The 27923-nt window shown below is 43.3% G+C and overlaps 1 protein-coding gene across 1 annotated transcript in view; it reads left to right on the top strand.

The window, feature by feature from the left end:
- The first annotated feature begins 1717 nt into the window (after positions 1-1717).
- TET2 (tet methylcytosine dioxygenase 2) overlaps positions 1718-27923 on the top strand; it is a 68375-nt gene continuing 42169 nt past the window's right edge. Inside the window, exon 1 of the mRNA XM_082281376.1 lies at positions 1718-1794. Within this exon, the coding sequence (XP_082137502.1) occupies positions 1765-1794 (30 nt within the window). The 5' untranslated portion in view covers positions 1718-1764. The remainder of the gene's footprint in view (positions 1795-27923) is intronic.

Below are 27923 nucleotides of genomic sequence, written 5' to 3'. Positions count from 1 at the left end.
ATTTGCATAGCTTTAGGCTGCACGAAATGCTGCAGAAGTCGGCTCTGCAGAAGTAAACACAAACATCTTTGTCAGAAACGCCATGCATTTTCCTACAGAATAGGGCTAGCCAGCCCAGCACCTTTCCAAGGGCTGGGGAGAACGAGCTGCCTTGCAAAGGTACAGATCTGACACTCTGCCACCATCAAAGAGCTGTTTTAACAAGTTGTAAGGGCAAACTTTTATCTTTAGTGTGCTTCTGAAATGTTTCACAGAAATTAAAGTAAAACCAAAACTCAGAGAACAAACTATAATATGAAAAACAAATTATTCAGTGATGACCTGAACTTCCTAGAAATCACTCTGATCTGCATCAAATGCACCGGATTTGTCATCTTGCTGAAGCCCGTTTTCACCAGCTTGCCTTTGCCAGGCAGGGGACAGATGGGGGGGGATTCAGCATCTCTTGGGCACCACTGATGAACGCAGCGCTTGTAGACCTTCTCCTGACACCCCCCGGGGTGAAGGACACACCGGAGAGGGGGAGAGGGTCTGGCCGTGAAACTAATGCTCTCCTAAAATCCTCCCTGGCCCCGCACGCGTCCCGGGCAGGCCGGAGGAAAGCAGCCTGAAGGCTGCTCTATTTGGCGCAGCGGGAAGAAGAGGGACCCGCTGGAGGGGAGGCCCTCGGCTTCGTCCGGCGCTCGGGACTCCGCGCGGTGTTTCGGCGGTGTGAAAGCCCACCGCCGGTTCCCAGAGAGGCGATTTTGCATACTTTTACTTCTGCTCCCCGCAGCTGCCCAGCTGGAAGAGCTCCAGCTCCCCCGGTGAAAGGTGGCGAGCGGCGCACGGAGGGGATGGCAGCGGGAACCTGTCCGCCGCCGGCGGGGGCTGGCAGGCTCGGGGGCCACCAACCTCCGCTCTCGGGGCTGCGGGGCTGGGAACGGCAGCCGGACCTCCTTCTGCGGCTCCAGCTGTCGCGGGCACAACACGGTTTCTCCTGGGGCGAGCCACGAGCCCATAGTTTGGGAATGGTGCCGCTAGTCCCTCTCGTCACGCACTGAGCCGCGGGGCTGCAGGCGCTCCCGAGCTGGGTGTTCAGCTCATCCCGGGCTGAGCAATCCCTCCCTGGCAGCCCAGTGTCTGCGGGGACAGGGCTTCATTTTGGGGAAGCCTGGAAGCCTGAGGAGATTTTGTCGATTCCCCCCCCCCCCCCCCCCTTTTCTTTCTTGGCTTTTCTTTTACCGTGTCAGCCGGCTACCGAGCACTACCAAGCTGCACCCCCGGGAGAGAACAGCCCGGGGATAGCAGACGGGCTCTCGGGGCCGTGGGAAAGCGCCGCCGGCCCCCGCGGACGGGAGGGATGCGGGACGGGGGGCGTCCCACGGGGGGTGGCGGGGGCTGGCGCTGGAGGGCGGTACCCTGCGCCCCGCCGTGTCCCGCGAACCCCCCGGCGAAAGCAGAAGAGGCGGGTGGGGGGACAAGAGGGCGGGGGGGAATCCCCAAAGGGCCGAAAGAGCGTCAGCAGCCGGGAAAAAAGCCCCGCGCGGTCGGGAACAGGGACGGCGCCGGTGACGGTGCTGGGGGCGCCCCCGCGCCGCGCGCTGGGGGGGGCCGGGGGGAGCCGTGCCGCGCGCGCGGGGCGGTGCGCGGGGCGGGCGCCGACGTCAGGGCGCCGCGCGCATATTGATGCGGGGGCCCGGCCGCGCTCGCCAAGGAGCAGAAGGAAGCAAGATGGCGGCGCTGTAGGAGCGCGGAGCGCGGCGCCCGGGCTGTGCGTGCTGGATGTCGGCGAGGCTGAGGGACACGGCAGAGGTCAGAGCGGGATTCCCGCGCCGGCCGCCTTCTCCGCCCGGCACCACCGGGAGGTGTCGCGGGGCAGCGCAGCGCCGCGCCGCCGGGGGTCGGCGAGGAGGGGGCGCCGCCGTGGGTACCCCAACATGGCTGACTGACAGGGCCGGCGGGGGCGCCGCCGCCCCCTCCCCGCGGGGCCGGACCCGGGCTTCGCCTCGCCGCCCCTCCCCGCGCCTTTGTCTGCGGACGGGGGACGGCGGCCGGAGGCGCCCCGGCTTTGTGCCGCTCCCCGGCCCCGGGCCGACACAAAGGCGGGCGCAGCCCGGGGAGAGGGCAGGGAGGCGGGGGGCTTGCGGGGCTTGGGGAGGGCGAGGGGGTGGTGAGCGGACCGCGGTGCCGGGGGGCTCGGGAGGGAGAAGTGTGTGCGGGCGAGGCGGGGGCTCGGAGCGAGGCCTCCCTTTTTCTGTGCAGTGAGCCACACGCGTGTTTTGCCCGCGTTGCTAAACCTTGCCGTCGGGGCACAATGTGGCCACGGGATGAAAAGGAGAATCACTTTCCCGAGCGTGTTCCCCTAAAATAACGCTTTCGGCGAGGTCAGGCTCGTTCCCCGCCAGATGACAGGCAAGAGCAACAACCTCACCACGCCTGAGTCGGACGCGCGGCAGTGTGCGCTCGCTCGCTCGCATCGCGGCGTGTATCGGCGTTAAATCACCCCCTTAGACACCAGCACTCATTCTCGTGCCCAGAGTTAAAAGGAGGCTTTTCGGCTCGCGGTCTGAGTGTTGGAAATTCAGCAGACTCTTTTCTGCTAAGTAATTTTCCTTTTCGGAGTGAGGTGAAGGGAAAAGTGATGTGGTCTAGCGTGCTTTCATCGAAACGCTGCAACCAAAGATCTCATCACAAGATTTGTTTTCCATGATGAGCGGCATGCGAACGTGCAGGCTTTGAGCAGTGATCGGCAGCTCTGAATATATGTTCAGCATAATTTTATTTTCTTCTCCTTTTCAATGTGAAGTTTAAGAGTTTCAGAGATGATGCGATATATACTGTCCCTAGTGAAAGCAGGTCAGTGGGTGTTGTTTGTCGGCTAATGAGGCCGTTCTATTGGCGTGTTAATGGCAGGTTGACTTACTGCAGCAGGGGGTGAGTGCAGTCACACATTCCCTTGTGTATCCGCATGTGTATTCCACTATGGCACTTTCTCTGGAGGCTGTAAAGTGCAAAACAGGACGTGGTTGCCGAAGAATCTCAACAGGAAGATGTCAGTGGTCAGTAGTCATGTATAAGGTAGAGTTGCAAGGGGGTCTGACTGCTGCTGTAAACTCTTTGAAACAACGTATCCATCTTGGATTCCACCCCGCAGAAAATGACCATTTGGAACCAATGAAAATAAATCACTGTTGAGCAGTATTTTGTCTCTCTCATGGAAAGTGTAGTATGAACCCTGCCAGTGAAGTCAGAAAACATTTAAATCTAGAAGCCAGGGTGTAGGGAGGAGGGAAAAAAGGAAGGCAAATATGTGGAAAATAACATTGTTTTGGTTGTGGGACTAAAGTGCTGTTTATGTGAGATGAACTCAAAAGTCATCTTTCAGTGGAAATAGGTGTTTCACTTTGGGAAGTGACATTGAAACAAGACCTTTGTGAATGCATCCAGGGAACCTCAGAAAGTTGTTTTGTGTTGCCCATTCCCAACAAATCTTCAAAAGAAGACAAGGTTGAATGGGAGACACTGAGGCACCTGAATCTACCGAATTATCACTGTTGGTAGTAAGGTTTTTAACGAGAACTTTGGCATTGTGGTGATTCATTGTGGTGGCTTTTAGCCAGGAAAACTGGTATTGTTTTGATATAGTGCACATGGTCCTAGACTTTGGCATGTCAGCATTGTTTAAAGAACAAGAAACGTGTGCTTGTTGCAGAGTTATTGAGGAGTTCTTATGATGGACAGATTTCCAAGGTCTCTTGTTGGTACCAGTGCTGCACTGGGTAGCAGAAATAGGAGGTTGTAATGTTTTGACTTCTGCATGCAGAATTGGGAGAACCTGTAGTTGCTGCTGGAATGGACGTTTCAGCTGCCAAAGTTGGATGGGACTGTTCCTTCTTGCCCGAAGCACTTCAGATGCTGGGCCTGTGTCTTCCACATGATTCCGTTAAATATTAGCAACAGTTAGACAGCCCAAAAGAAAAGGGAAAAAAAAACCCTCACCGTATTTTGGAACAAACCTGCTGCTCGGATGTTAAAAAACATGAAGGTCAGGTTGCATTAATTTTACAGGGTTACAGGGAGTACCTCACGCCTAAGTTACTTGCATGGACAGTAGTGTTTTTATCAGTGTGCCTAAGCAGTGACTTTAAATCCCTTGTTCCATTTTGTTCCAAGTGGAAGATGTATTTTGTGTTTCTACAGGAGCCAAGTAAGGTCCTTTTTAAAAAGCTGACAATTTGTCAAGGTGGAATTCCTGAAGAGCTGTCAAATTTGGCTTGTCACAGCGAGTGACCCCTCTGCCTCTCTCCCTGGGCTGCCGCACAGTAGCTCTAGGCATGGTAGCAGCATCTGTAAGCCAGCTTCACAACTGGAGCTTGAAAGTGGTAGAACAAAGTTGCCAAGTTTCAAGTAGAGTCAGTGGTTATCTTGGAAACTGCGCTGGAGAACACAACCACAAATTATTTTGGCAAATAATATACAGTATTTATTTAGTCCAGCTCTCTGATTGCTGTTAAGGCAGTCAGCCAGCAGCATTAAGTGTTGTGACATCATTTTGAAAGGCAATGTGCTGGTTCTGAAATGGAGTGGGATGTACTATGATTCATTATTAAAAAAAAAAGCTGTAGTCTGAACAGAGATAAAGCATATGACTGCATCATGGCTGAAAGCCAAAAAGAGAATTGTATGAATCAATCACACTTGCAGCATTATTCCCATCTCTTACTTCATAAGGCACTGAATACCATCTTACTCATTTAGTGATATTCTGCAGCAGAAATACGCTTTTGAACACTGAACAAATAACTACTAACAAGTTGCCATAGTTCCGGTTGTTACTTTATCATCACTGCTTGCTTACATGTTCAATTGGTATACCTCGTCCCAATAATCCTAGATAATAAAACCTTACAAATGGAAAGTACCATGAGTAATCATCCTCTCAGTCACCTATTGAAAAGAAATCACTTCTGCCTTACCTTAGGGTAGATAAGTCTGCTTTAAAGAATTATCTATATGTGAGTGTGTGTGTATATATATATGTATATGGAAAATCACCCATTTTGCCAAGGAATTGCTCAGTGGGTGGATGCAGAGATGGTGGGGTTAAGGAATAAAGTTCTGAACCTCCAGCATCAGCTGGACTAATCCTAAGGACAGCTGATGACTGACCCAAAAAGGCTGTTTGGATTAAAATACTGGGAATGTGCCCTGCATTACATAGCAGGGAGTAACAGGAGGAAGGTAGAGAAAAACAAGGTTTGAGAAATAGAAAGAACAGCTAACTAATTTCACCCACATATCTCACACTGTTCTTGAAATGAAGAAAAAAAAAAAGTCCTAACTTATAGGTGGATCTACTAGTTTTTCATAGTAAAGGATTTTAAATCTGGGGTCACTTTAAAGAAATTGCCATGCTTTGAAAAACACTTTAACAAATAAAATCATAAAGATTTAGATTCGTGTCTATCTTTTCAAGCAGGCTTGCTCATCTGTGTCAAACACCTTCCAGAACTCTGAATCATCTTAGTAACCTGAACAAAATTCAGGCTGTCTTTAAAAAGCAAAGTTTTCTGTGGAGGTGGGGATTCCAAGTTGGAGTATTATTGCCTTGTAGTATACATATGGCAAGAAATCCCAGAAGGATTATTCTTTCAGATAAATAAAGGCTTGCAGTATCTGACCTAATTTCTTGTGTGTGTGTTTTTCCTCTTACCAAAACAAAAATAATAAATGAAATACAGGAGGCATTTCTGTTGCAGTGTGGAAAGGAATAGGCTTGTTCTATGCTCAAGTTCAGCAAGAAAGGATAATTCAGCATTTTAAGCCTAATCAAGTACAAGTTTTGTTAAACCACAACAGACAGAGTGAGCAGGTGAGTGTTTAGATAGCTAAGATAACCAGGAATAGCTCAATAACCAAATACCCCTTGGAAGTGTCTTCCCCAGGTACAGGGCAGTACCATCGGCACTCTGATTAAATACTATGATGCAATTTAGACAATGAAATAATCTTCACATGTTCTACAGCATTACCTCTCACCTCAAATATATTCCACACGTTTTCCCAGCATACGAATATTGGTTTTACCAGGTGTATGCATGGCAGAGGAGAAGTTTCCAGGTTTAAGTTGAATTTTTGCAGCTGTATAAAAGAACATCTGCATTCTTCACTCTACATGAGCTACTCTGTCCCTAAATGTACATTTCAATGACTAAAGTTTAAACAACTCTTCTGCCTAATCTCCTTTCCAATAATGCATAAGCAGTACAAGTTTGTGTTCCAGTGTCCTGGCGTGAGCTACCCTAAGTCACACTGTGTTGGGAAAGGATTTGGCTCCATTGCAGCGAAACCCCAGCTTACCAAGTGGGTAGGTTTAGGTCAGGAGGATGACTCTCCATGTGGTTGCGTGCACGTGGTTTGAGTGTTTACAAACAGTGTCCCAGCATCCTCGGCAGCTGCCTTGACGCAGCCAGTGAGGACAGAGTTCTAGGAATGTCCCTGGTCCTCATGGACAGCGGAGGAGGGGGAAAGGAATAAAAAACTGCACAGTTTTAAGAACACATATCATAGTTTGGGTTTTGGCTGAGCTTTCTGCATCTGTGTTGCATTCTAGACCACTGTGTCCTTTGTCAAATGCCGTTGTTTTTATCCTCTGCGCTTCAGCGCAGTCTGGGCTGTGTTGACGGGTTTGTCTGGAACAGACTGACCCAAAGTATGAGATGGGGGCTAAGGGAATTGTCACAAAGGTTTCAAGTTATTTTTGTACCCCTCTTCCCCTTTTAAAAATGTATAATTAATTCAAGTCCCAAAAACTTTTGTGACAAAACAGCTCAGCTCTTTACAATACAAGAATCCTACTGTAAATGGTTATATATTTTTTCCTTAATTAAGCATGATTCACTGCCTGTTAGGATACTAGAACAATTCCCTTTTTAAAGAACAAGAAAGAAATCATGAATCCTACTAACTTTATGAGTAAAATCAAATAGCTGAAAGTCTTTATTACTTAATGAGACATGTTGACACAAAGAGGCGTTGCTGTTACGAAAGCTAATACCACTGCAAGGCAAGTTTTAGATCTGCATTAAATGTAAGAAGCTTGGTGGAAATTTCTGCATTTACCCAACCAAGTGAATAATGGCACCAATCTGTTGCTCAAAAAAAAAAAAAAAAAAAAAGTGTGGGGAGAAGTGGTGGTAATCACTGGGGGTGCCTTGCAGAGATGCAAATTTTGTGATTCTGTGAAAATGCACTGTAGCTGGTCAGAAGCACCCAACTGACAGCATGTTTCATGCTCTACCCTCTGGACCTAAACCAAACCTGTCAGGCCAGTTCTGGTCTTCAGAAACATTTGAAGCCTATGCCCTGCATGTGCTGTAGGACCTTATTATCAGAGGTTCTAATGCTCCTTATCCAGTCCCATGCACATTTTTTCAGACTTTCTTAGCAGTTTTGTAGGAAGCACTCAGAACATTGTGCAAAGCACATCACTTGCTTTACAAAATGAATCCTAAAATCTGTTTTCTCCTCATAGGGAGGAAACAGTTGGTACAAATGCCTCTTCCATATTCTGAATTTGTCTGGATGAGTCATGGTATTCACTGTCATGCAACAGAGTAGGAAGGCTGATCCCAGATCTTGTTATACACATGGCTGCTGCTAGCAGTTGTACGTTCACATTGGTTGCTCCCATTTTATGTTGATGTCTATTACAACACTGTAATTTTGTAATTACACTGGAGTGGTTTCTTGCTCACCTGTCCTGTCATTTTCAGGACAAAATGATTTGTGTCGTATCCAGAATCTGCTCCTGTTTCAGTAAGCTCTTTACCACCTTTCATTTTCTTTTCTGGCTTCTTTTTGACCTACAGTTCCCATAACTCTTGCACCAGCTGGGTAGCAGAAGGTAGCAAGCAAGAGTAAAGCATGTGAGAGAATATGTGACAAAGGCATTCCTGAGTTTGCCCTGACTATTTGTTCCTTCTCTTGCCACTTCTACGGTTGTTAGAGAGATCAAAGGGTAAACATTAACCCTGGGCCTGATTCTGGTGGGAGAGTTTTGCCCTCAACTTCAGTGTCCTTTAGTATCTTTCCAGATTTGTCCCTTGGAATAAAAGACAACAACTGTTCATGCAACACTCACCCCCATTTCATGCCCCTGATGCTTTTTTTCATCTTTGTTTAATCTGTTTGTTCTTTCAGTGCTACTTCACTTGTGTTTGAAGTCACATTCTTTGAAGTTATAAAATTTTTATACTTGCCAAAGGACACAAAACTCTTTCAGCTCTTATGTAAGCAAAAAGGAGAAAAGAATGATTGCGTATTTTCTCTTGTGTGCAAGTAGCATTACTCTCTTCATGGTAAAATGAGGAAAAGGAATTGCTGCAGTCAAACAGGAAGGAGTTTCTACCATTTTCCCAAAGTTAAAGACCACAGAAGTAAGGCATTTCCATGAAGCTTCATGTGCATGTACAGCTTAACAAAAGGAATGCCATTTATCCCTTAAAGAAAACATATGAAAGCTGGGAAATACATGGGACTCATCTCTTCCTGGGATATGGAGCAGTGGTGGTATGTGTGTGTACATATTACAGATTTTAACATACTTTCTTTTCAGGTTACCAAATTTTTGTTCCCTCTGCACTCCTTTGCATGCTTTTATATTTCATGTCAAGTCTGTCTGCCCAAAAAGCTCTGAAGTATTACTTAAATGGCAACACTAAAAATCAAAAACATGAAAGCTGAACAACTGGCAAGGGTCAGATTTAACACTTACTTAATTTTGTATATCTAGTAGACATTTTGGGGGAAGGAAAATGTATGCTAGTGTGTTTCCCATTCCATGCACAGATAGTTGCAAATGTACACATCACATACCTAGAGCAAGTGAAAATACAGACCAAATAGGGAAAAACACATTTATAAAGATGAAAAGCGCACAAACCAAAAAAATACAGCCTTTCACTCCTCTGTTGTTTTTATGGTGCTTTCCATACTCTACATGGAACATTTATTTTCCTTAAGTAAGTTTAGAATTGTACTTTTCTGCTTCCCTGTAATCCTTAATGCAGAGCAGCTTCTGTAGGTGTGAGAAAGCAGTAAGAAAACCAAGAATTGTGCTGATCTGTTTTCTTTCTTTCTATTATTGTGTGTAGTGCCTGACAAGTGAGAAATCAGATAGGAAAATACAGATTTCTATCTATTTTTCCACTGTGTCTTTGTTGTGAAGTTGACAATACATTAAGTATAGGTGGCTTTTTTTTCCCCCCATGTCAGCTGACTTGTGATCCTGCAAACTGCCATTTTCACAAAGCCCTATTCATTTTCCTTGGGCTCAGGAAGCTATACCAGAGACACTTGGAGCAGTGAGGCACCTAGTCAGTCATATACTTTGTAGTACTGGAAAAAAGAAAAAGTTGGTTTGGGGCTATTTTTTTCTTTTTTGAGGGGACAGGAAGAAGAAATGGATGGAAAGACTACAGGTATAGAAGCTAAAATCTAATTTTTACTTAAAAACCTCCAACTTTTCAAAGCAGTTGCAAGTTAACATGTATTTTGCTATAAAACATAAACTCTAGCAGATGAATTAAAAGTTATGCTTCTGGAAGAGTGAGTCTAACTACTCAGAATAGCTGCTTTTTCTTGAAACAACAAGCTGGTTGGAGATACTTCGTTGGACAAGTTGGAGCATGAGTCTAATTCAGGATGGCAACTCTGATGCTTCTAAATATAAGGAGAGTGGATAGAGTGAAATTAATTATTGCACATTAGGAGGCACCTCATATCCCAGCCATGAAACAGAATCCCACTGTGCTTTGGGCTATACAAACATAAGCCATTTTTGTTCTGTCTTACCATTTAATTCAGTAAAAGAGGCAGAGAAAAGGGGTCTGGCAGCACACAAGGGGCCAGAGTGTTAGTAACTCTTGTTTATAGCAGAGGCAGGCAGCTCCCTTTCAAAAAACTAAATATTTGCAGTAAATAAAGCAAAGCTGCTATTAGTGCCCGCTCTGTGCATGTGCGTGTGTGTGTCAGAGGAGTTCCTAAGCAGCACTGCTGCAGCCTTTTCCCCAGGGTGCTAATGTTAATGAGCAGGCAAAACACGCAAAGAAGGAGAGAAAGGGTATAAAATTAATAAGCAACAACTGAGAACCAAAGCACACAGAGATCATGCAATGTGGTACAAACCCTGCTGGAGTCATTCATTTCTGTGCCTTTTTTTTCTTAACCCTAGAAGACCTACAGGAAAGCTGTGGTATAGCTGGGAACTGAACCCATATCTCCTAAACCCCAGTGCTTTACCCATGATACCCTCCTTCCTGCTCATTCAAAAGTTTACTGATCGTTTGCTCTGCTTACTAAGATAACAGAAGTATCAATTTTAAGAAACAGAAACTAGACGCTTTTCACTTTTTTTCAGAATTTGGTTTTCAGTAGCATTTTCTGTTGACTGACAACCTGTTCTGGTTTTGCTGCACAAACTTACGGACCTCTAAATCAGCAGTGCTTACCAAAACAACTCAGCAAATTAAAATTGAACAAATCTCAGGGAAAAGGATGGCTTTTTGTTCACTGCTTTGCAGCACTGTTTAAACCCTCCACTCCAAGTGAGAAAGGATGCAGGGAAGAATGTTATCTCGGTTTTACTGGCACTGTAGGTGTCTACATGTACCTCCAAACAAATAATTAAAATAACAATAATTAAAAGTAGTATGTTTTGTCAGTTAATCACTGTGTGTGAAACAGTTATGACATTTCTATAAGTAGGTACTCTAGTTAACTCCCTTTAATACCCTCAATCCTCCTATTCATTCAGGCAAGATTTCCCACAGTCTGCAAACTGTTTATGTACATCAGCTCCAACCTACCACACAACTCCCATTTGATCTGTTTTATCAATTAAAGGTTTGTCAGGGTCCATGAACCCTCATGTTGACATCATACTTGGTAGCAGAGCTCAACAGAGGGAAAAATACCAAAACAAAACCAATTTTAATTTGTCAGAAATCTCTACTGGAGATGGGATGCACAAACCTGCAGGTAACATTAACTATAGCAGCATTCAAAGCTTTCTGTTCAAGAGTCCCCCTTTATCTCATCACAGGGATTGGAGAGGATAAGCTTTAATGTCTCTGGCCTTTGTGAATTCCTTTGCTGTGGGTCATAGTCACAGCTCAGCCTGCCTGGTTACATAGTGCATTTAACCAAGAGCCTACCCTATTTAACTTCAGAACATTCATGGACTTGTGATACAATCCATGATGAAATGCATTTGGTAATAAAATCCAATAGGTAATTTAGCTTGTGCAGCATCTCTGGATGCTGGCAGACGCAGTTGACTGTGAAGAACAGATGGATTTTTCTCTGCCATGTTTAGAGATACAATAGCACTGCAAACTACTTTGGAAAAAGATGGAGCAGAGCATTTGGACTTGCCTCCCGCAGTTGCTCCTCTCCCCACAGCAGTTTGGAGGTTCAGCCAGGCAAGCCCCATGTGGCTCACATGCACGTGGCCATGCTGTTTACAAACACCCTCCCAGGTGTCCCCGGGCACCACTGGGTGCCACACTGCAGCTTGTGAGAGCTCCTGTTTTTCACCTACCTTCTTGGCTGCTTGTAGCAGTTGTAGCCAAAGGCAGGTCTGTGATGGGCTGTGGAGCCTGCTAGCTTGTTCAGGTTTGCTCATTTTAACATTTAAGCAATATTCAGGCCAGGGGTTTAGAGCAAGGTCGTCCACAGTGAGTCAAAAATAGAAACTTCATTGCTCGATAGCATAGTAGCACTGGAGAGCGCTAGCTAGATATACACACAACAGTGAGGAAGGTACTTTTCTGCTTTCCAGAAACATGACTAGGGAATTGGGTAACGTTTACAGTAGGGCAGGATTTCAAAAAGCCTGTGGAAATGAATGGACGCCTTTTTTTTCATTTCCCACTAACAAACCAGGGACCATTTCTTCTCCAGGTTTAAGAGATGGGGCTCAACAAAACACAAGTAGTTCGGAGCAGCTACTCTGTAAAATCAGAGTTGCATTATCACTCAGAGAAGACTGCCTTAGTTCTGCTTTGTTTTAGCAAGCCATTGGTGTACAGTAAGAAAGAGGTTTGAACAGCTGTGTGTTGCAGCATTAAATGGCCTCCCATAGCTGAGGCACAAAAAGACAAAGCCTGTTCCTTTCCAGCTGCTCAGCTAAAATTGTATTGACTTGCTTTTGCTATTGTCCTCACCAGTTCAGAGTTCAAGGACTCATATATCTACCGTACCTTGAGTTCAGATAACAAGATATAACTGCATGGAGGGAAACAAACAGAAAAGTTCCTGTTCTTCAAAGACGAGCTCTTTTTCTGTACTTGTTCCCCTGTTTTGTTTCGGGGTGTGCACAGTTTATTTTTCTCCTTTTGTTTTACTCTCCCTCCCTGCACCCCCTCCCGCTCACCCTCTGCTGCGTGCACACCCTCTTCCAGCCGCCTCTCTGGCTTGCCTGGCCGAGAAGTGCAGACTCAGCAGGGACTGGTAACACTTTAACTCTTTGTCCTATTCTCAGCTCTCCCAGGAAAGGTCAAAGCAAATGAGACTTACAGCTGCACTTGAAACGGAGGAGAGGGATATTGACCACAGACTGTTCCCCCTCTCGCATGTTTTTTCTTTTTTCTTGAAGCATATAGGGTGTGTGGCAAGGGTGAGATGAAACTTTGCATAGGTTTGGGTGGTTGGATCTGCCTATTTCTCATCAAGAGGAAATGAAAGACTCGTGACTTTTGTTTGTACTGGCCATATCGTGCAATTTCTACTGATAAACAGAAATAATTTAGGAACTACTTCCTCAAATGCCTGAAACGTGGTCTTAATTTCATCAGTGCAAAGCCAGCAAAAAGCTATTACAGACACGAAGTCTCTGTTATGTGTCTTTGAAGTAATTTTGGAAACTTTGGCAATGTGCCCTTATACAGTTTTTTTCCCTAAGAGCCACAGTTTTGCATTGTGTTCTGGGACCATATGGGCTCCAATTTTAGTGACTTAGGGCAGAAAGGAGTTCCATTTTTCTTAAGAACAATTCAGCACTGCCATTTGCTTACACTGATAGACGAACCTGTGGGGCCACCATCAACATTAGCACACGTCCACGTGTGCCATGTACAGGAAAAAGGTTCCCACTTGCCCTTCAAACACCCCGCCGCGGTGTCTCACAGGGCTGCAAGGGGTGTGCGCCAGCCGGGGTGCTGGCGCTGGTTGGCTCAGCGACATCATGCTGGCGCCAAGCTTTACCTCTCGGCTTTGGCACTCCAGGTCATGCTGGTGTCTCGCCACGTGCTTATGCGCACATGGCAGCAGTGTTTACAAACATGACCCCAGAACTCTTACGGGCAGTTATGAAAGAGGCAGCGAGTGCCACATCTCGCGCACCAGACTGACCTAGATCGCCAGCACTGGGAACGAATAGTGAGGCATTCGTACCAATACAGGCTCTGAGAGACGTTCAAAGCTGATGATTTTGCTCCCAAACTGTTTTGAAGTATCATTGCCACCATGAGAGTGTTTTCCACCATAAACTAAAAATAGCTACTATTAACTAGCAGGAGCGGCGGGTAAGTGATTCAGCAACTCAGGGATAGAAATGACTGTATTCTTCAGCACTCTAAGTCTGTTTCTGCGTTGAACTAACTCAGCACATAAAATTTTCACAACGGGAAGGAAATGCAAAGCTGGCTTACTTCGGCTAAAAGAAAAGAACACTGCATGATCATGTAGTTCCTGATTGACAGTTCCTTTTTTATTCCTTTATTAACACTTGCACTCAGGCACTAATGAGTGCTTTGTAGTCAGGCTGTGACCATCCATTTAGGAAAAAAATACCTTAGTAGTTTCAAATGAAACACCTCCATCTACAAAATATGAGTATCGCTGTATGACTGATTTGGTTTTTTTGACATGGGCCTTAAGAAAAAAAAGCATAGCCGAAACTCTGTTTCAGCAAACCAAGCACTGAATGCTCAACTGTCAAATGTCCATGTTCTATCTTCACACGTATATTTTTTACAGTACGGTGCTACTGAAAAAAAGAAAGCATCCCTTCCTCACCCTTGAAGCTTTTCAAAGAAGTTTGTATTGTATGCCAAAGTACTCCAAAGCAGTTTGCTTTCTAGAAGTTAGCAGTTTATAGTAAAGTGGAGTACGTGGTCCAAGAATTAGTTTTGGACATATTCTAGCATTCTTGAAGTTGTCTCAGAAATACAAGTGTGTGGAGGAAGACAGGTACTATGACTGTGAGTGATTGATTAAGATAATCAAAGTTTTCTTGAAAAAGCTGCTAAATGAGCAAAAATAACCCATACTTAAAAATTACTTCCAGTTTTCACTTTTGGAATTGAAGAATTTAATCTCAGCTTTGCAAAAGCCTCCTAATGATGAAAAATTCTTTTTCCCCTCCCAAATAGAAAGTTTGACTTTTCAGAAGTAGATGAGATGGTAGAAAGATGTTAGTTCCATTTTGTATTAGTTATTGTAATACATTTCAGTGTTTGTAAATATCATAATGATAAAGCCTGTAGGAAAGACACACTGTGGGCCTCTCTACACCTCTTCTGCAATACAGTTCAATCCCTCTACTGAATAAAATTTTTGTGAGTAATCATCTTTTCCAACCATAGCCATGGCAGCTCTGCATTAGAGTTGTCAAAATTCCTGCAAAGGTTTTTCACTATGTAAACAAAATAAAACAAGAGAGGCTGACACGTGTTCACTCTGGCTTGGTTACTGACTAATTTCATGTGGTCTCAGGTAGCTCTGACCTGAGCTGGGGAAGTGCTCTGGAGGTCAGCTCCTGACCCGTTGCCAGTTTTGTTCAGTCTCCTAACTACTTTTAATCTTGTATTTAGAATGTGAGCAAATGTACTTGGTCAGTTATTGATGTCTTTTCACTGCTCAGTGTTCATTACACTAGAAATGTGAAATAAGACCTAGAAATAAGAATGGAAGTACTTAAAATAGGTCACTGTTGTGTTTTAAGAGCTCTTTGTAGCATTTCTCCTGCCTGAGGAAAGCAAATGTGAAACTGTACAAGTATGGGCAGAATGAGAGAAAGGAGAATTAGAGCCTTAGTATAAAATCGTCCCTTAATGTATATAGCTTTCCTCTTGGGTATATCACCATACATCCTCTGGAGTCTTTCTTCAGAAACCCTGAAGCACTCTTTAAATTGTTCTGAATCAGAAAGTACTGAGGTTTACAAGGACTGGATTATTAGTATTTATAGTGTCTGTGGGCTTTACCAGTACATTTAACTTAACCAGTGTAAGGTCTATACAGATACACAAATTCTGTTTGGTCCATCTTTGACTCAGAGAATCTTCCTATTGTTAGCATTTATAATATTTTCTTACTTTCTATGAAGAGCTTCTTTTAGTCACCCAGTGAAGGGAATATAAGCAAAGAAGTGCTGCTTATGATGAAGATTATTTTATTCAATGCTTTTAGTTGGGGCAGGAGGGAAGGGAACAGTGTAATATTACCATTGTATGCTACAGGGTGAATACTGCCATTGTGTCAGTTTAGATGAGTATCTGAAAATAAATACAGACTCTGTCATGGGTTTGTCCTCTACGTAAAAAAAAGCAGTGGAAATCTTGTTTAACAAGTTCAACAAAAGGCACACCTAAAGTTTAATTATGTCTTCAGATGCATGGGTGCAAGTCTTACTAAAGAGTTTTATTCAACTCCTAGAGAACAGACTTAGGACTTTTTACTTTTCTTAGATGGGTTGATCTACAGTCATGACAGTGCACAGTTTGGGGAAGAAAATCCCTTGGCATAATAAACAACTATTCTCAGCCATAGTCTCTCTGCCACCTAGATGTGTGGGAGAGAGCAAGAGATTATTCACCAGTTTATATTTTTCAGTCAATACTCCTCTTCCCTCACCCCTCTGAAAAACCTATCTACCAAAAAAGCAGGGGAAGATGGAAAAGAGGTGAAACAGCACCTCTGGTATTTACCTGAGGGCTTTGCATTAATGTCTCCTGGACCCGGGAATCTTGGATACTATCTGAACTGCACATCAATTCTGCTCCAAAAGTTGCAGCACTGAATGAGGCAGTGAGAGGACTTCCTGACCTAGAAGGTAGACAGACAGGGGTCAAATTGTTCTTCTGTCTCTCTTACTCATTGTTGTCTCAGCAGAAGAGGGTTCCTTAACAGACCAACTGCTTATTGTTTTTATGAGAATAAAATGTACAGAACACCTGCTGGAAAATACATTGAGTTACACTAACAACTGCCCACAGCACTCAAAGGCAAGGTGGGAACATGCAACAGGCCTCCAAAATATATGTTCAGTATAAACTACTGGCAGAAAATGTTTCCCATCACTCTAATTGAAAACATAACAATTCCTTAAAATTCAAGAGTCACAAGAACTATAATTTGTGAAAAAGAGAACAAAAGCAATGAAAGGAACAAGGAGCGTTTCAGATTTTTTACAGCACTAGGGAATGTGTGGGGTAAAATGCCCAGAGATGTACTTAGGAAAGCAGGAAAATCCCACCTAAAAGAGTGAGTTTAAAAAAACAAAAGATGGCTGAGCCGTACCAGCAATGGCTCTCCTTCATATTCACAGGATTAAACCAGTGAGGTGCTGAGGTTTCTTCCCATATCTCTCAGTCCTACAAGAAACTACTGTGCTTTGCCCTCCAGCCTGACTTTGGCCATGGCCAACCTCCAAAGCTTCAAAATATGATGAAAGACCTATTTCTAGTAGTCAAGTTATGTATCAATGAAAGTAAGCAGCTGCATATATTTAACAGCCAAGCTGCAGAAACCCTGATGTATGAATTCAACAGAGATACACCAGAAGCAGCAAAATTAGACCTTCTCTTCTACTCATGTTTCACTATCCCAGCAGCCTTTTTTTTCTTTTTCCTAATTTTTTATCCTTGCTGTAGGTCCACAAATGTGGAGTATGGTTGTCTCAAGAAAGACAATTTTCACAAAACTCCATACAAACAATGTCATGCTTCAGTGTAAAGTTTTGATGTGGAGAAATTCGGTTAGTTTAATCTTAAGGGGAAGAGTATCTTTCCTTTGTGAGTCCCTTTTTGGCCTGTTCAAACTTGCTTGCGCCCTTATCCAGGAAAAACCTCTGCAGGATATACTAAACAGCCTCGCCCTGTACCAGTGCACAGCAGTGAGAAAGATGCACAAGCTATTCCTAAAAGTTGTATGAAATAGCCATGGAAGAGACCATTTATTCCATCTTCTTCTCCCAAATCAGCCAAATCATAACTGGCACTTCTGATAAATAGGTGGATAATCTGCTTTAGAAGACCTCTGCTAGTAGAGATTTTATACTCTTCCAAGTCTTCTCATTTTGATGAACATTTTTTCCTTTTGGACAGATAAAGTATTCCAGTTGAAGCCCTGCCAAGGCTTAAGAAGAAAAGTAACTTAATATCTGACAAAGTCACACAAAAGAGCCTGTGCAAAAATTGCCTTTTTTTCTTAAAAAGGTTGACATAACTTCTCAGCTTGATGTTCACTCTAACTCCAGGAACTCCTGTTCCTCATTCAGTGTTTTTGCTCATGATTGTTCCTGCCTTGAGACATGGCCCTCAGGTTACCAAGGCAAGAAACCCCAGAAGAACTTCAGAAAAAAAGCTAGTGTGTGAAACAAAGAAGTTGGTGTCATCAAGGAGGAGGAACTGCATAGTGAGGGGATCTTAAGTAATTACACATTTTTGTGAGGGTCTGGTGATCCATTAGAATGTGAATTTCTTGGCCAAAGGACCATGCCCATGTTACCTGGGCACACACTGCTGCTATTCTGTGCATAATGCAAAGAGTTCTCTGCCAGGGAAGATGATCTGGACAATACAATGAACAGCTGAAGTGTAGGCACTTGCTAAATGTGGCAGTAAAGAGAAGTGGGAAAAACAGACGCAACACAGTACTTAATCTTAATAGTATGTATGGCTTTGTTAAGCTGTAGTGAATGAAGATAGAAACATGTTTCAGAGAATGCAAAACACTAGAAAATATTTCTCCTCATCTGTAGTGACAGAGGTGTATGGTTTGTCCATGGGAAGATCTGAATTCTCCTCCTCTTTGTTGTTCCTGTGGCATTTTCAAATGAAACTTGCAAATTATGAATGTTCCCATGTATTCTGACTCCAAATACAATAGCTTGTGCTGGATCGACACCTCAAAATGGGCAGCACAGAGTGAGGGAGCAGGAAGTAAAGCACAGTGAAAATAACTCCGGAGTGTGAGCTAGCTAACATACACTAAAGGCACAGAAGGGCTCTCAGGAGCTACCTTTGGCTCTCTAGCACAATTTGAAGAAAGCTAGTATTTGAAGAAGGCAGCAGCAAACATATTTCAAATTGCTGAAAGGAAACAAAGACAGCAGGTGTGCTTAATCTAAAGACCCTGCCGTCCCAGCCTGTCGCTTAAGCAGGTTCCTTTGTAAGTACCAGACATTTTTGTGAATTAGGACCACGTCTAGGCTCCTGCTCCTTAAGGATGCGATCTATAGGGAGTTTAAGCCTCATGGTTTTGGCTATAAGCTGTAGGTTGGCTGAATGTATTACTGAGTGATTATACATTTCTCTGAGGCATTTGCCCTTTAGCAGACTATGGTAACAACAGACAGTTGTTTGCTTCAGTGTGGCACTTCTCAGCTGCTGCTGGCTGTTTCCCTGTGTGCTCCTTCCTCTGAAGACTTCACCACAGTATGCCTGAGAGTACTGCTGCAAAAACAGGGTTCAGAAAATCTCTTATCAGGAACATATACTGACTGACCACCTACCCAAGCAGCTATTTCCTTCATTTGTTTGTTTTTGCAACGTCCCAGAAAGTTGTAGTTTATGCCACCAGCAGCAAGTGTGGCCACTTCCACAGTTCTTTGTAAAGCAATGGCACAAACGGTTAAATTATCTAAAAAGAGCAAACAAGTGTTGCATTTTTTTCAAAGATTAGATTGAAGGAAAAAGCTCTCTCCTGTAGTTCTCTCCTTTTGTTTCTAGTTTTAATATTTAATGAACATGTGATATTGTTTTAAGTTAGTCCTGATGGTCTTGTGAAGTTAGTATTTAAAGCAGATGGCTGCAGTGCTTTAATAAGATGGTTACTATAGAAACACAGTACTGTGAAAGCAAGAGTTTCTGTAATGCATGGTTCCCTCACTAAACACTTTAAAGACTCCTGTTCTACATGTAGCAGGCCCAAAGAGGACTAACCAAGAAATGGAAAAGAAAAATAATATGCTTGGAGTATTTACTTCAACTGGGGTCCACTTAAACCTAGCTGGATAGCTAGCATTTTTGTGGCTTGCTAAAGAGCTGCTTGAAACAACATGAAACATGAGAAGAGAGATAAGAAAAAATATTGATGGAGGAGATGACTGTGGGCAGAAGACAGATCATTTCAGTTATCTTTTTTTTAGAAGGTGAGTTGGACTCAAACATTAACACAAACCAATTTAAAAACACAAAACACCTCCAGACAGTTAGCTAATACACCCAAATATTTACTTTATAATCCTTGGGCTTTTTGGTTACTTCATCCTTGCATATCTACTGTTGCCTATCAACACACTTGTTGCAGCCTAATGCATGGGGAAGGACACGTCATGTACTTTTAAGGATTTGGGCTTTTTATTACTGCTTCTGTTTTTCTTTATTTCACCAAAACTGTTTTAACCTGAAAGTACCTAAATTCCTCTGCATGTGCCAAAGCATTTTATAGGCTATGACACAGACTTTAGAAATCCTTTTAAAATGTTAATTATATATATGAATATGATTTGAACTGAATTGGGACATTCAGGGGGGTAAATGACAGTCTTTTTGGACAGGTTATGGGTTCTGTGTGCGGAACTGGGAGTGAAAGTGCTACCTCATCTGATAGTGTCTTTCCCTCCAGAGAATTTAGAAGTAGTTTTCAGCAGTCGCAGAGGGTGAATACATGGAGATATTGGTTGTAGGACTGTAGAAACTATGAATCAAAGAAGGTTATCTGGGCATCCCGCAGAAACTCCTGTCTTGCACTATAGTCAGCAACAGTGCTGACCTGGACTAGGTTCAGAGGGAACTGGAAACAACCTGGGCCTTTTCTTTGTTTTATCCTTTCTTTTGTTTCTTTCTGTTCTCCTAAACTCAGCAGGTGTTTGTCCTTGCATGTTTTTGCTTCCCTTTGCACTTTAGAACACCTAAACTGGGCAGGTTCAGTTGCAGGGTTTGCCTCTGTCAGGAAGCTGAACACATCATCATTTCAAAAGCAAGAAGGGAAAAAAAAAACCTGTGAGAAACACTCAGCTAATAGGGTTTTCCTCTACCCTGAGACTTAAATTTTTTCCTCAGTTCCTTTTTCTTCATGGTCATGTCTGACTCCTTTATGGCCTTTTTCCATGACTTAAAGCTTTCAGAGAAAGAAAACCACATGTGATCTAAAATGCCTCCCACTTTTCTGCCTTCTCACTGTGACCCTCACCACTGTCACCCTCTACACACCAGTCAAGGTACATCTTACCTACTTTGCTGTGTCTTTTAGTTTCTTTCCTTCCAAACATTCCCATTTTATACCCCATCTCACTTACTTAGTAAGCTTACCCTGCCTCATTGCTCATTGTATTTCTTTCATGCCTGTGAACTATTAGTGTGAGCAGCACTGCCCACAGCTTTGCAAGTTTAGCAAGTCTAGAAGTCAGTGGTATTCCCTGCTCTGCTTCACATACCGTCTGCTTTGGTTTAGATATATTCACAGTGCAGCAATAGATCTATAGACAGATACTCAGAAACAGGTATCAAGCCCTTATTCATGATGTTTACTGTTTTAAATAATTCTTCAGTACAGCATTCACTCTCTGAGGATGAGGAAGCTTACCCCCAGACTATCTCCACATGCACTTACATGTACATTAAACACAGGCACAGCACACAAAAACAGACATCTCTGTCTCTATTTTCATAGCAGGAATATTTTTAGTTATGACGGATACTATGAAGGAACTCTGCCTGGCTGCACTCAGGATAGATGGGGCAGGCTATTTTAGGTTATTACATAGCGGTTCTTAAAAAAAAAAGAAAGCTTTGTGACTTGCAGGCAAAAGCTGAGGGTAATCTGTCCCACAGACACCAACAAAAGGAGCCCTAGGGGAATGGGTAGCCCCTTGGTCTGTATGTAGATTTAGCCCCGGACTCTTCTGGTGGCCTCAGGAGGGCTTGCATGATCCATGAGCACCTGTTTCCAGTCCTGGCCTTTGACTGCTGCTCCATGTAGGACTGTAGTCCCTGTACTGAAAAGCTTTTCCCCCCCCTTTTCCTTTCATGAAAAATAACATGAACATGAGTGCCTTTCCACAGTGGTGATTAATTAATCTCACAAATAATGTCACTGACTGCAGAGAGATCACATGTGAGAACGTACATGCATCCATGGAAGAACTCACTCTATAGCCCTTTGGGAAGAAACAGGTAACGGTGAGGGGAATCAAAAGAACATTATATATCTTTCCAGTGTCTAACAGGAGGCCCCCTAGTTCAGCAGATGCCTGAAGACATTCCTGTGGTACATAAATAGCACATAAATATTTTTTCCGTATAATCTGTTAATTATTTTTAAGTGCAAATACTGGGTAGAAGTGCAAAGCTTGGAAGTGGATCAAGTGATATAGTGTGAAGTTGGGAAAATCCTTGCATCCTAGACCTTAAAATTCTTGCTTTTATGGTAGAATGTAAGAGTCAGAAGAGGCAGAAAACTCTTTTTAGGAAGATAACAATAGAAAAAAAAAACAACAAACCATGCTTAGCATGGCTTGCAATAGGAACATTTTGTCACTTGTCTGTGGTGGCAGTGGCTTATCCTTCACACAAGCAGAAGTAGAAAAAAAGTCTGGTGATTCACAGCCTCTGGGAGATTATCTCATAGCACTATCTGAGTTAGTCCTAAAGGACTGGAAACCTTTTACATTGATGCAGTCATAATTAAATGTGATCCCATTGCATTTGTGGAATTAACTAATCACCGGTATGAGTAAGGGGCTCACAAGTCAGCCAGAAGTTACTGTGGGAAAACCTCTGTGGGTTAAACTGAAAGCTGTTGAGAAATGTTGATATTTAAATGGCACACACCGTAGCTCAAGAACACGGGGAATAAGCAACTCTGCTTCTAACATTTCCTGGCATATGACAGTTTTGATAAGGGGATTACTCTAAACAAAATTCTCAGTCTCACGTATGTTCATAGCTTTAATTAGACCAAGCGTAGATGGAAATTCACAGTCTGCTTAACCTATTTAAATCTCTCTGATATGTCCCCTTTGCACACCTGTTTGAAATAAAGTGTGAGTGGAAAGAATAACCTCATGGTGCTCTTTCCATCTTTTATTTATTGTACAAGATAGGTGGCTTTGTCTGCCTGAGTTGCCTAGCTGCTTAGCATTTAAAGTATTTTTTAGTAGACAACTGGGATCTGTGTGTGGGGAATGCTTGTTAGTGGGTGCAGCAGAAAACTGCACGGAGCAGGCTACAAGAGGATACTGTACTGTAACCTAAGTAGCGTAAAGACTCCACTACCTAAATCTCATAAATGGCCATGATCATGTGCAACTAATACATAATCCTGTCCCAGTTCTGTCTGCAAATTGTATTTTCTTCAGTAAAACCATACTGTTCACTCTTTCAAAACCACAAATTTGAATGTTACAGGCTAAGGGAGAGAGTTACTGCTGGTCAGCAGGACCTACCCTCATAGGTGAAAGTGTGAATATCAAGTCTCTATCTGTGATTTTACATTAGCTTTTCAAAATATTCTGTGTTTGCTAAAGGGAGTCTTAAGTCTGTTTAATTTTGAAAAAACTATATGCAAGGGGGCTGAAGATCCTTACTACAAAATAAGAAATCACTATTGTGTGGTAACATTAATATGGCAGCTGCCAGATTCCAGCATCACAAGGATTACACAGCTGTACCCACCACACCTATCAGGCTGACCGAGACCACAACCCGCAAGCTATGTTCTAAATTACAGGGGTTGCATATGTGCTGACACTCTTTTTATACCCAAATCCTAAAAAGATCTTCTCACAAGAAGATGTAACCACATGAGAAGACTCTTGATTTATAAAAAAAAAGAAAGAAGTATGCTCTGTGAACGTCCCTGCCACACCCCCATTAAAACGGTGCTTTTTTGAACTTCATTCTAAACTCACTGAAGTGAGTGAAACAAATCTGATTTCAGTGATCGTGGGATCATATCTTTAAGTCTGATTAAGCAAATGCTGACAAAGTGCCCAGGTGTAAGGATATGAAGAACTACATTGACTTTTTATTAGAAAGCTCTCATTAAATTCCCACCTGAATTATATTTCTAATAAGCCCACCAACCTTTGGTATCAAAGTTTGATGATTTATATTTTAGCAGCCAGCTTGCCTGAACACTTGAGTATTCTGGGGTTTTTGCCTGCCGACTTCTCTTCTCCCCTTCTCCCTCCCCTTTATTTACTCTGTTCTTTTCCTATCAGTACGTGCCACTGTACTGTACACGGTGCAGTTACATTAGCATTTATCTGATGGAGCTGAAAGCCTAGATCTTTCTCTGTAACTTTTGTGAGCCAAACTTTAAAAGCTTCTCCTTCTCCTCCCCCTCCCAGATCCCTTCAGGGAAGAAGCAATATGAACAAGAACACGCACAGATCTCTCAAGAATACAAATTATGTTCTGAACAGAAAGTTGGCTCATGCATGTCAATTACTTGTTATAAAGAATAAAACATTCACCTATAGTTAACCTTTAGAGGGAATGGAAAACATAAAGTTATTGCTTGCTATATGCTTTTTACTGAAGTGGCAACTGGCAGGATGAACTGTGAAGGGGAAAAAATAGTTGCTCTAGAGGATTCTGGGAGAGTAATTTTGAGCCAGCAGAGTCTTGCAGCAAAAGACAAAATTGATTTGTTGCCAGGGTGTGCAACATGGGAAGAAGAGACTGCTCAGCAGTGGTGCTTAATTGTCCTTTTTATACTCACTGCACTGTCTGTAGTCAGAAAAAAAAAAAAAAAGCCCAATCCTGAGTCAAATAATGCAAACACAGAGGAGTTTGGCCTGCCTGATCCAATGGCCCTGCTTAAGCTCATTTCTTATGTGTGTTACTAAAACACCTGTGGTTTTGGTCACTAGGAGATGTGCCATGAGTTATTTACCATGCTTGTTTCTGGTGTATCTATTAGTAGGTGCCTTTTCAAAATGCTTTTTGCTTTTTCATTTTTGCCCTCAACTGCATGTTCTCAAAGCAGTAGTGTATTCAGGAGAAGATTGCATTGGCCTGTAGTGGCACAGCTGTAAGCCTGTCACTCTCATTTGACAGGATCAGCATATTCCATGACTTACTAATGTAAATATATGGAAAAGTATAATTAGGAGGGCATGAGGAATAGAAATTGCTTGGCCAGAGTGAAAACATCAGAGCTGATGGACAAGGTAGTGAAACAAGCTGCAGAAATCAGATAAACATTTTTTAAGATGATGCAAAAATACCGTTAGAGTACCTAAGCTTGATTCTTTTTTTGTCCTCCAATATTAATAATAAACTGGACCTCACTCACTTCTCCCCTTGCTAGAAGTATTTCCTTGGGATCTCTCTGGTGTCTGTGTATGGGTATAAAGTCCAGTCTAATAACAGAAGCCAAAGGCTTCTCTGTTCACAGTTCAGACCCAAGTGGGAAGTTGACATGTGAGGCACTTTAGTAGTCTAGATCCTGACCTGATGATGTGTACCTCAAAAGCCACGAGGAATAGTTCCTCTCCACACTTGCTCCAGACACTCACATTCCTGACAGAGACGGGCTGGTGCTTAACTGTAATACTATCCATGGTGACAGTCAGGTGACGGGGTTGTGGCTGGGATTGCTCAGGTCTTTATATTACTCTTGACTTATGGTCACCTTCTGGAGGTGAAAGCAGAGCACTTGAGCCAGGCATCCAACTAGATCCAACACTGGGATGTCAAGGGGTATGGGAACTACATTAAGTCATTCCTGGTTTCTTTGGGGTGGAAGGTGTTAAACAAGGGCATTTCCTTCTTTGGGAAATGGGTACTTGCAATAGAAAGTTATTTTTAGTCACTCTGTGCTCCAGGAGTTGATACATAGAGCCGTGACCTGTCTGCTGATAACACATTACCTCATTTGCAGCTCCACTGTTGACGTGTGCTCCACCATGTCCTTGCTTGAACCTGGCAGGCACCGTGTGGTACAGTTGTCACAGCATTGTCTGAAGGATTAAACTGCAGCAACAAGGTTGCTACCTTTCAAACCGATGCAGAAACCCCAAATAAAGTCTCAGTAGCAACATATCTTAACAGGAACGCTCAAGGCACAGGCTGACATCTGTGTTATACCAGGAATATCTGGAACAGTACCATTTTACAGGAGTGCAGAACAGCCTCACTGTGCTAATGCTATTGCTCAGACCTTGAGCCAAAACTCAACCAGTATGACTCTGCTGAAATCAGGGGAGCTACCCTGATCCACAGCAGTGCAACACTTGCCCTTGTCTCCCCTGTTTCTTGCAAAATTCCCAGATATTTTTGGCCAAAGCTAACAGGGCATCCTCGGCAAGTGTTCAGTCTCGTTTATAAAGCTTGTCACAAACAGCCAGTGGCTCCCCAACAGACTCCCCTCCTCCTCTCTGCCAGGTTTTCACTGCTGCCAGCACAGTGCCACATCCATCTGGACAGGCAGACAAGTCACTCCTTTTGGAGGCAGCCCGACTGCCTTTCCACAAACTGGCGTGGGGAAGGCATGGCGGCGTGCCGATGGACTGGAAGCCTTCCGCCGGGAGTACGCGCCTCACCTCTGTGACACGCTTGACATCCCTTGGCCTGAGGCCCATGGCCTGCAATCCTGAGTCAATGCTCAAACTAGGTTTGTCACCCAGCTAACAGTGTAGTGACCTTACTCCAGCACACAGATTTGGTTCCACGTGCCACAGAAAAGATATCGTATAAACCATTTGATCATTTTGAATGGGGCGTTCACAGCACACATTATGAACTAACTAGATGGGTAAATTCATCCTCCGGTATTTTTGCCTCACCAGAGACCTTTTTCGTGTGCCCATAACTGTTACCATTTGGTCGCAACCCCCCTAGCTCTTAGAAGGAAGGAAGAACAATGACTGTCATTTATAGAAAGCTGAACTTCACTATTTTGCTAGATTAGTTTTAAAAGAAAACAGAAAATCTTATTTATTATCTCATTTTTTGCCTCTATAAACTCTTCTTCACCTCTCACTTGCTCTGCTCACTTTCTGCAACTTGAAAAATATCACTGCTTTTTTTCAAAACATGCTTTTGTAAGCTTTTTGTTCCACTATCCAGAACCTCTTTTTCCATATCTAGCCTTCTCCATTTCACATTCTCACTCATTGCTTCTTGCCCTCCTTTAGAATCCTTCCTTTGATCTCACTGCTTTTTTTCCCAAAGAAGGCCAGACAGCTGAATAAGCTAACCAAGGTCTGCATCTGTATCTGGATATATACAGCGCTCTCCTTACTCAATTCTTGGCAGCTGCTTGCTCCCAAAGCACCTACACATTTTCTGCCTGTGTGACTACCCTGCTTCCTTTCACATCCTTCAAACTTCTCTCTTCAGTGCCTGCGACCAAACTTTGCAACTATCTTTAACTGTTTCGAAAACAGTTCCCTTCCCAAATTAAATATTAGGAAGGGACTTCTTCTAGCAAATTCCCAGCTTTCTGTCCCTTTTAGTTTTGAGGCTCTCCAGCCTTTCACGTATGTGTCACTTTAGTGTGTGTGAATTGTTCTCTGGGAAAACTTGTTGACTGGCACAAAATTCCTACCCTGCAGTTGCATGACTTAGCATGCATTAAAACAACACAGAATTTTTCTACACTGCACCACCTGTCTGCCCTTCCTCCTGAAGCATTGCTCTGGGCTTTACTTCTGATTTACTTTCCCCAAAACATTACTTATCAAGCTTCTCTCCATAGAAGTCAAGAAAGCTGTCAATCCAAACTCCTGTCCTCTAGCCGGTCAAATTACAGTAAGTCTGTTGCTTCAAAAAGGCTTGCTCAGTTTCACTTCTTACCTTCTCACCTCTCTCTGTGAACCCAAACAGGGTGTGTCTTCCATGAACCTGTTCCACTTGCCTCCAGAGGAGCTCCTCGCATAATCCCCACTGAGGATTGCGAGGTTCAGGACTTGTTTAAAATTACCAGTCTCTGTTGTCTCCTCTCTACTTTCAGTTCTTACAGATAGTGTTGCCTAGTGTCCTCTGACTTGTGGTTAAGGTGCTGTGTCTGACAGCTTTGTGCTGTTTGGTTTGAACATATTTCCCTTATCCATGAATACCAGCGACTGTTCTTCTCACTACCACAAGCTATTGCAGTCATACATCCCTCTTGTGACTAGAAAAATATATATTAAGCTAGTTCCCCAGCACAGGGAATAATATGGGATGATACTGTGCATATGCACATGTCCATCCCCCACAAAGGAAGTCTGATTCAACTGTCTGCTTTCAGCCATATATGACAGATTTAGTGCTTCAACTGTTGTGAAGATCAGAAGCTGAGAAAAGGAAAAAGACCCTGTAAACATCCCAGGGAGGGAGCAACAAATGCATAACTTCATGTGTTATTAAACACCAAAGAACTGCCATGGGAGAGAGCCCTTAAACATGTTCCAGCCACAGGAAAAGCTTCCTGTGAAGCAGGAGAGTTTCACTGCTGAAACTCTCAGTCACCCAAGAAAAGCAAACCCAGGGTAATCTTAGTCTTCCTGAGGCTTGGTGCTCCTGAAACTACCTGCTTGGAAAGCATGCCATGGGTCCCAAATCAGGAATAGTTCCCACTCCAGTCAGAATCATTTAGCATTTGCATTTCAGCTCAGGAGTACCAAATACTAGTTCACAGCATGTGTTCTTCATGCTCAG

This window comes from Coloeus monedula (assembly GCF_965178545.1).
Source record: "Coloeus monedula genome assembly, chromosome: 5".
NCBI classification, from domain to species: domain Eukaryota; kingdom Metazoa; phylum Chordata; class Aves; order Passeriformes; family Corvidae; genus Coloeus; species Coloeus monedula.
This window is presented reverse-complemented; position numbering and strand designations above follow the sequence as displayed.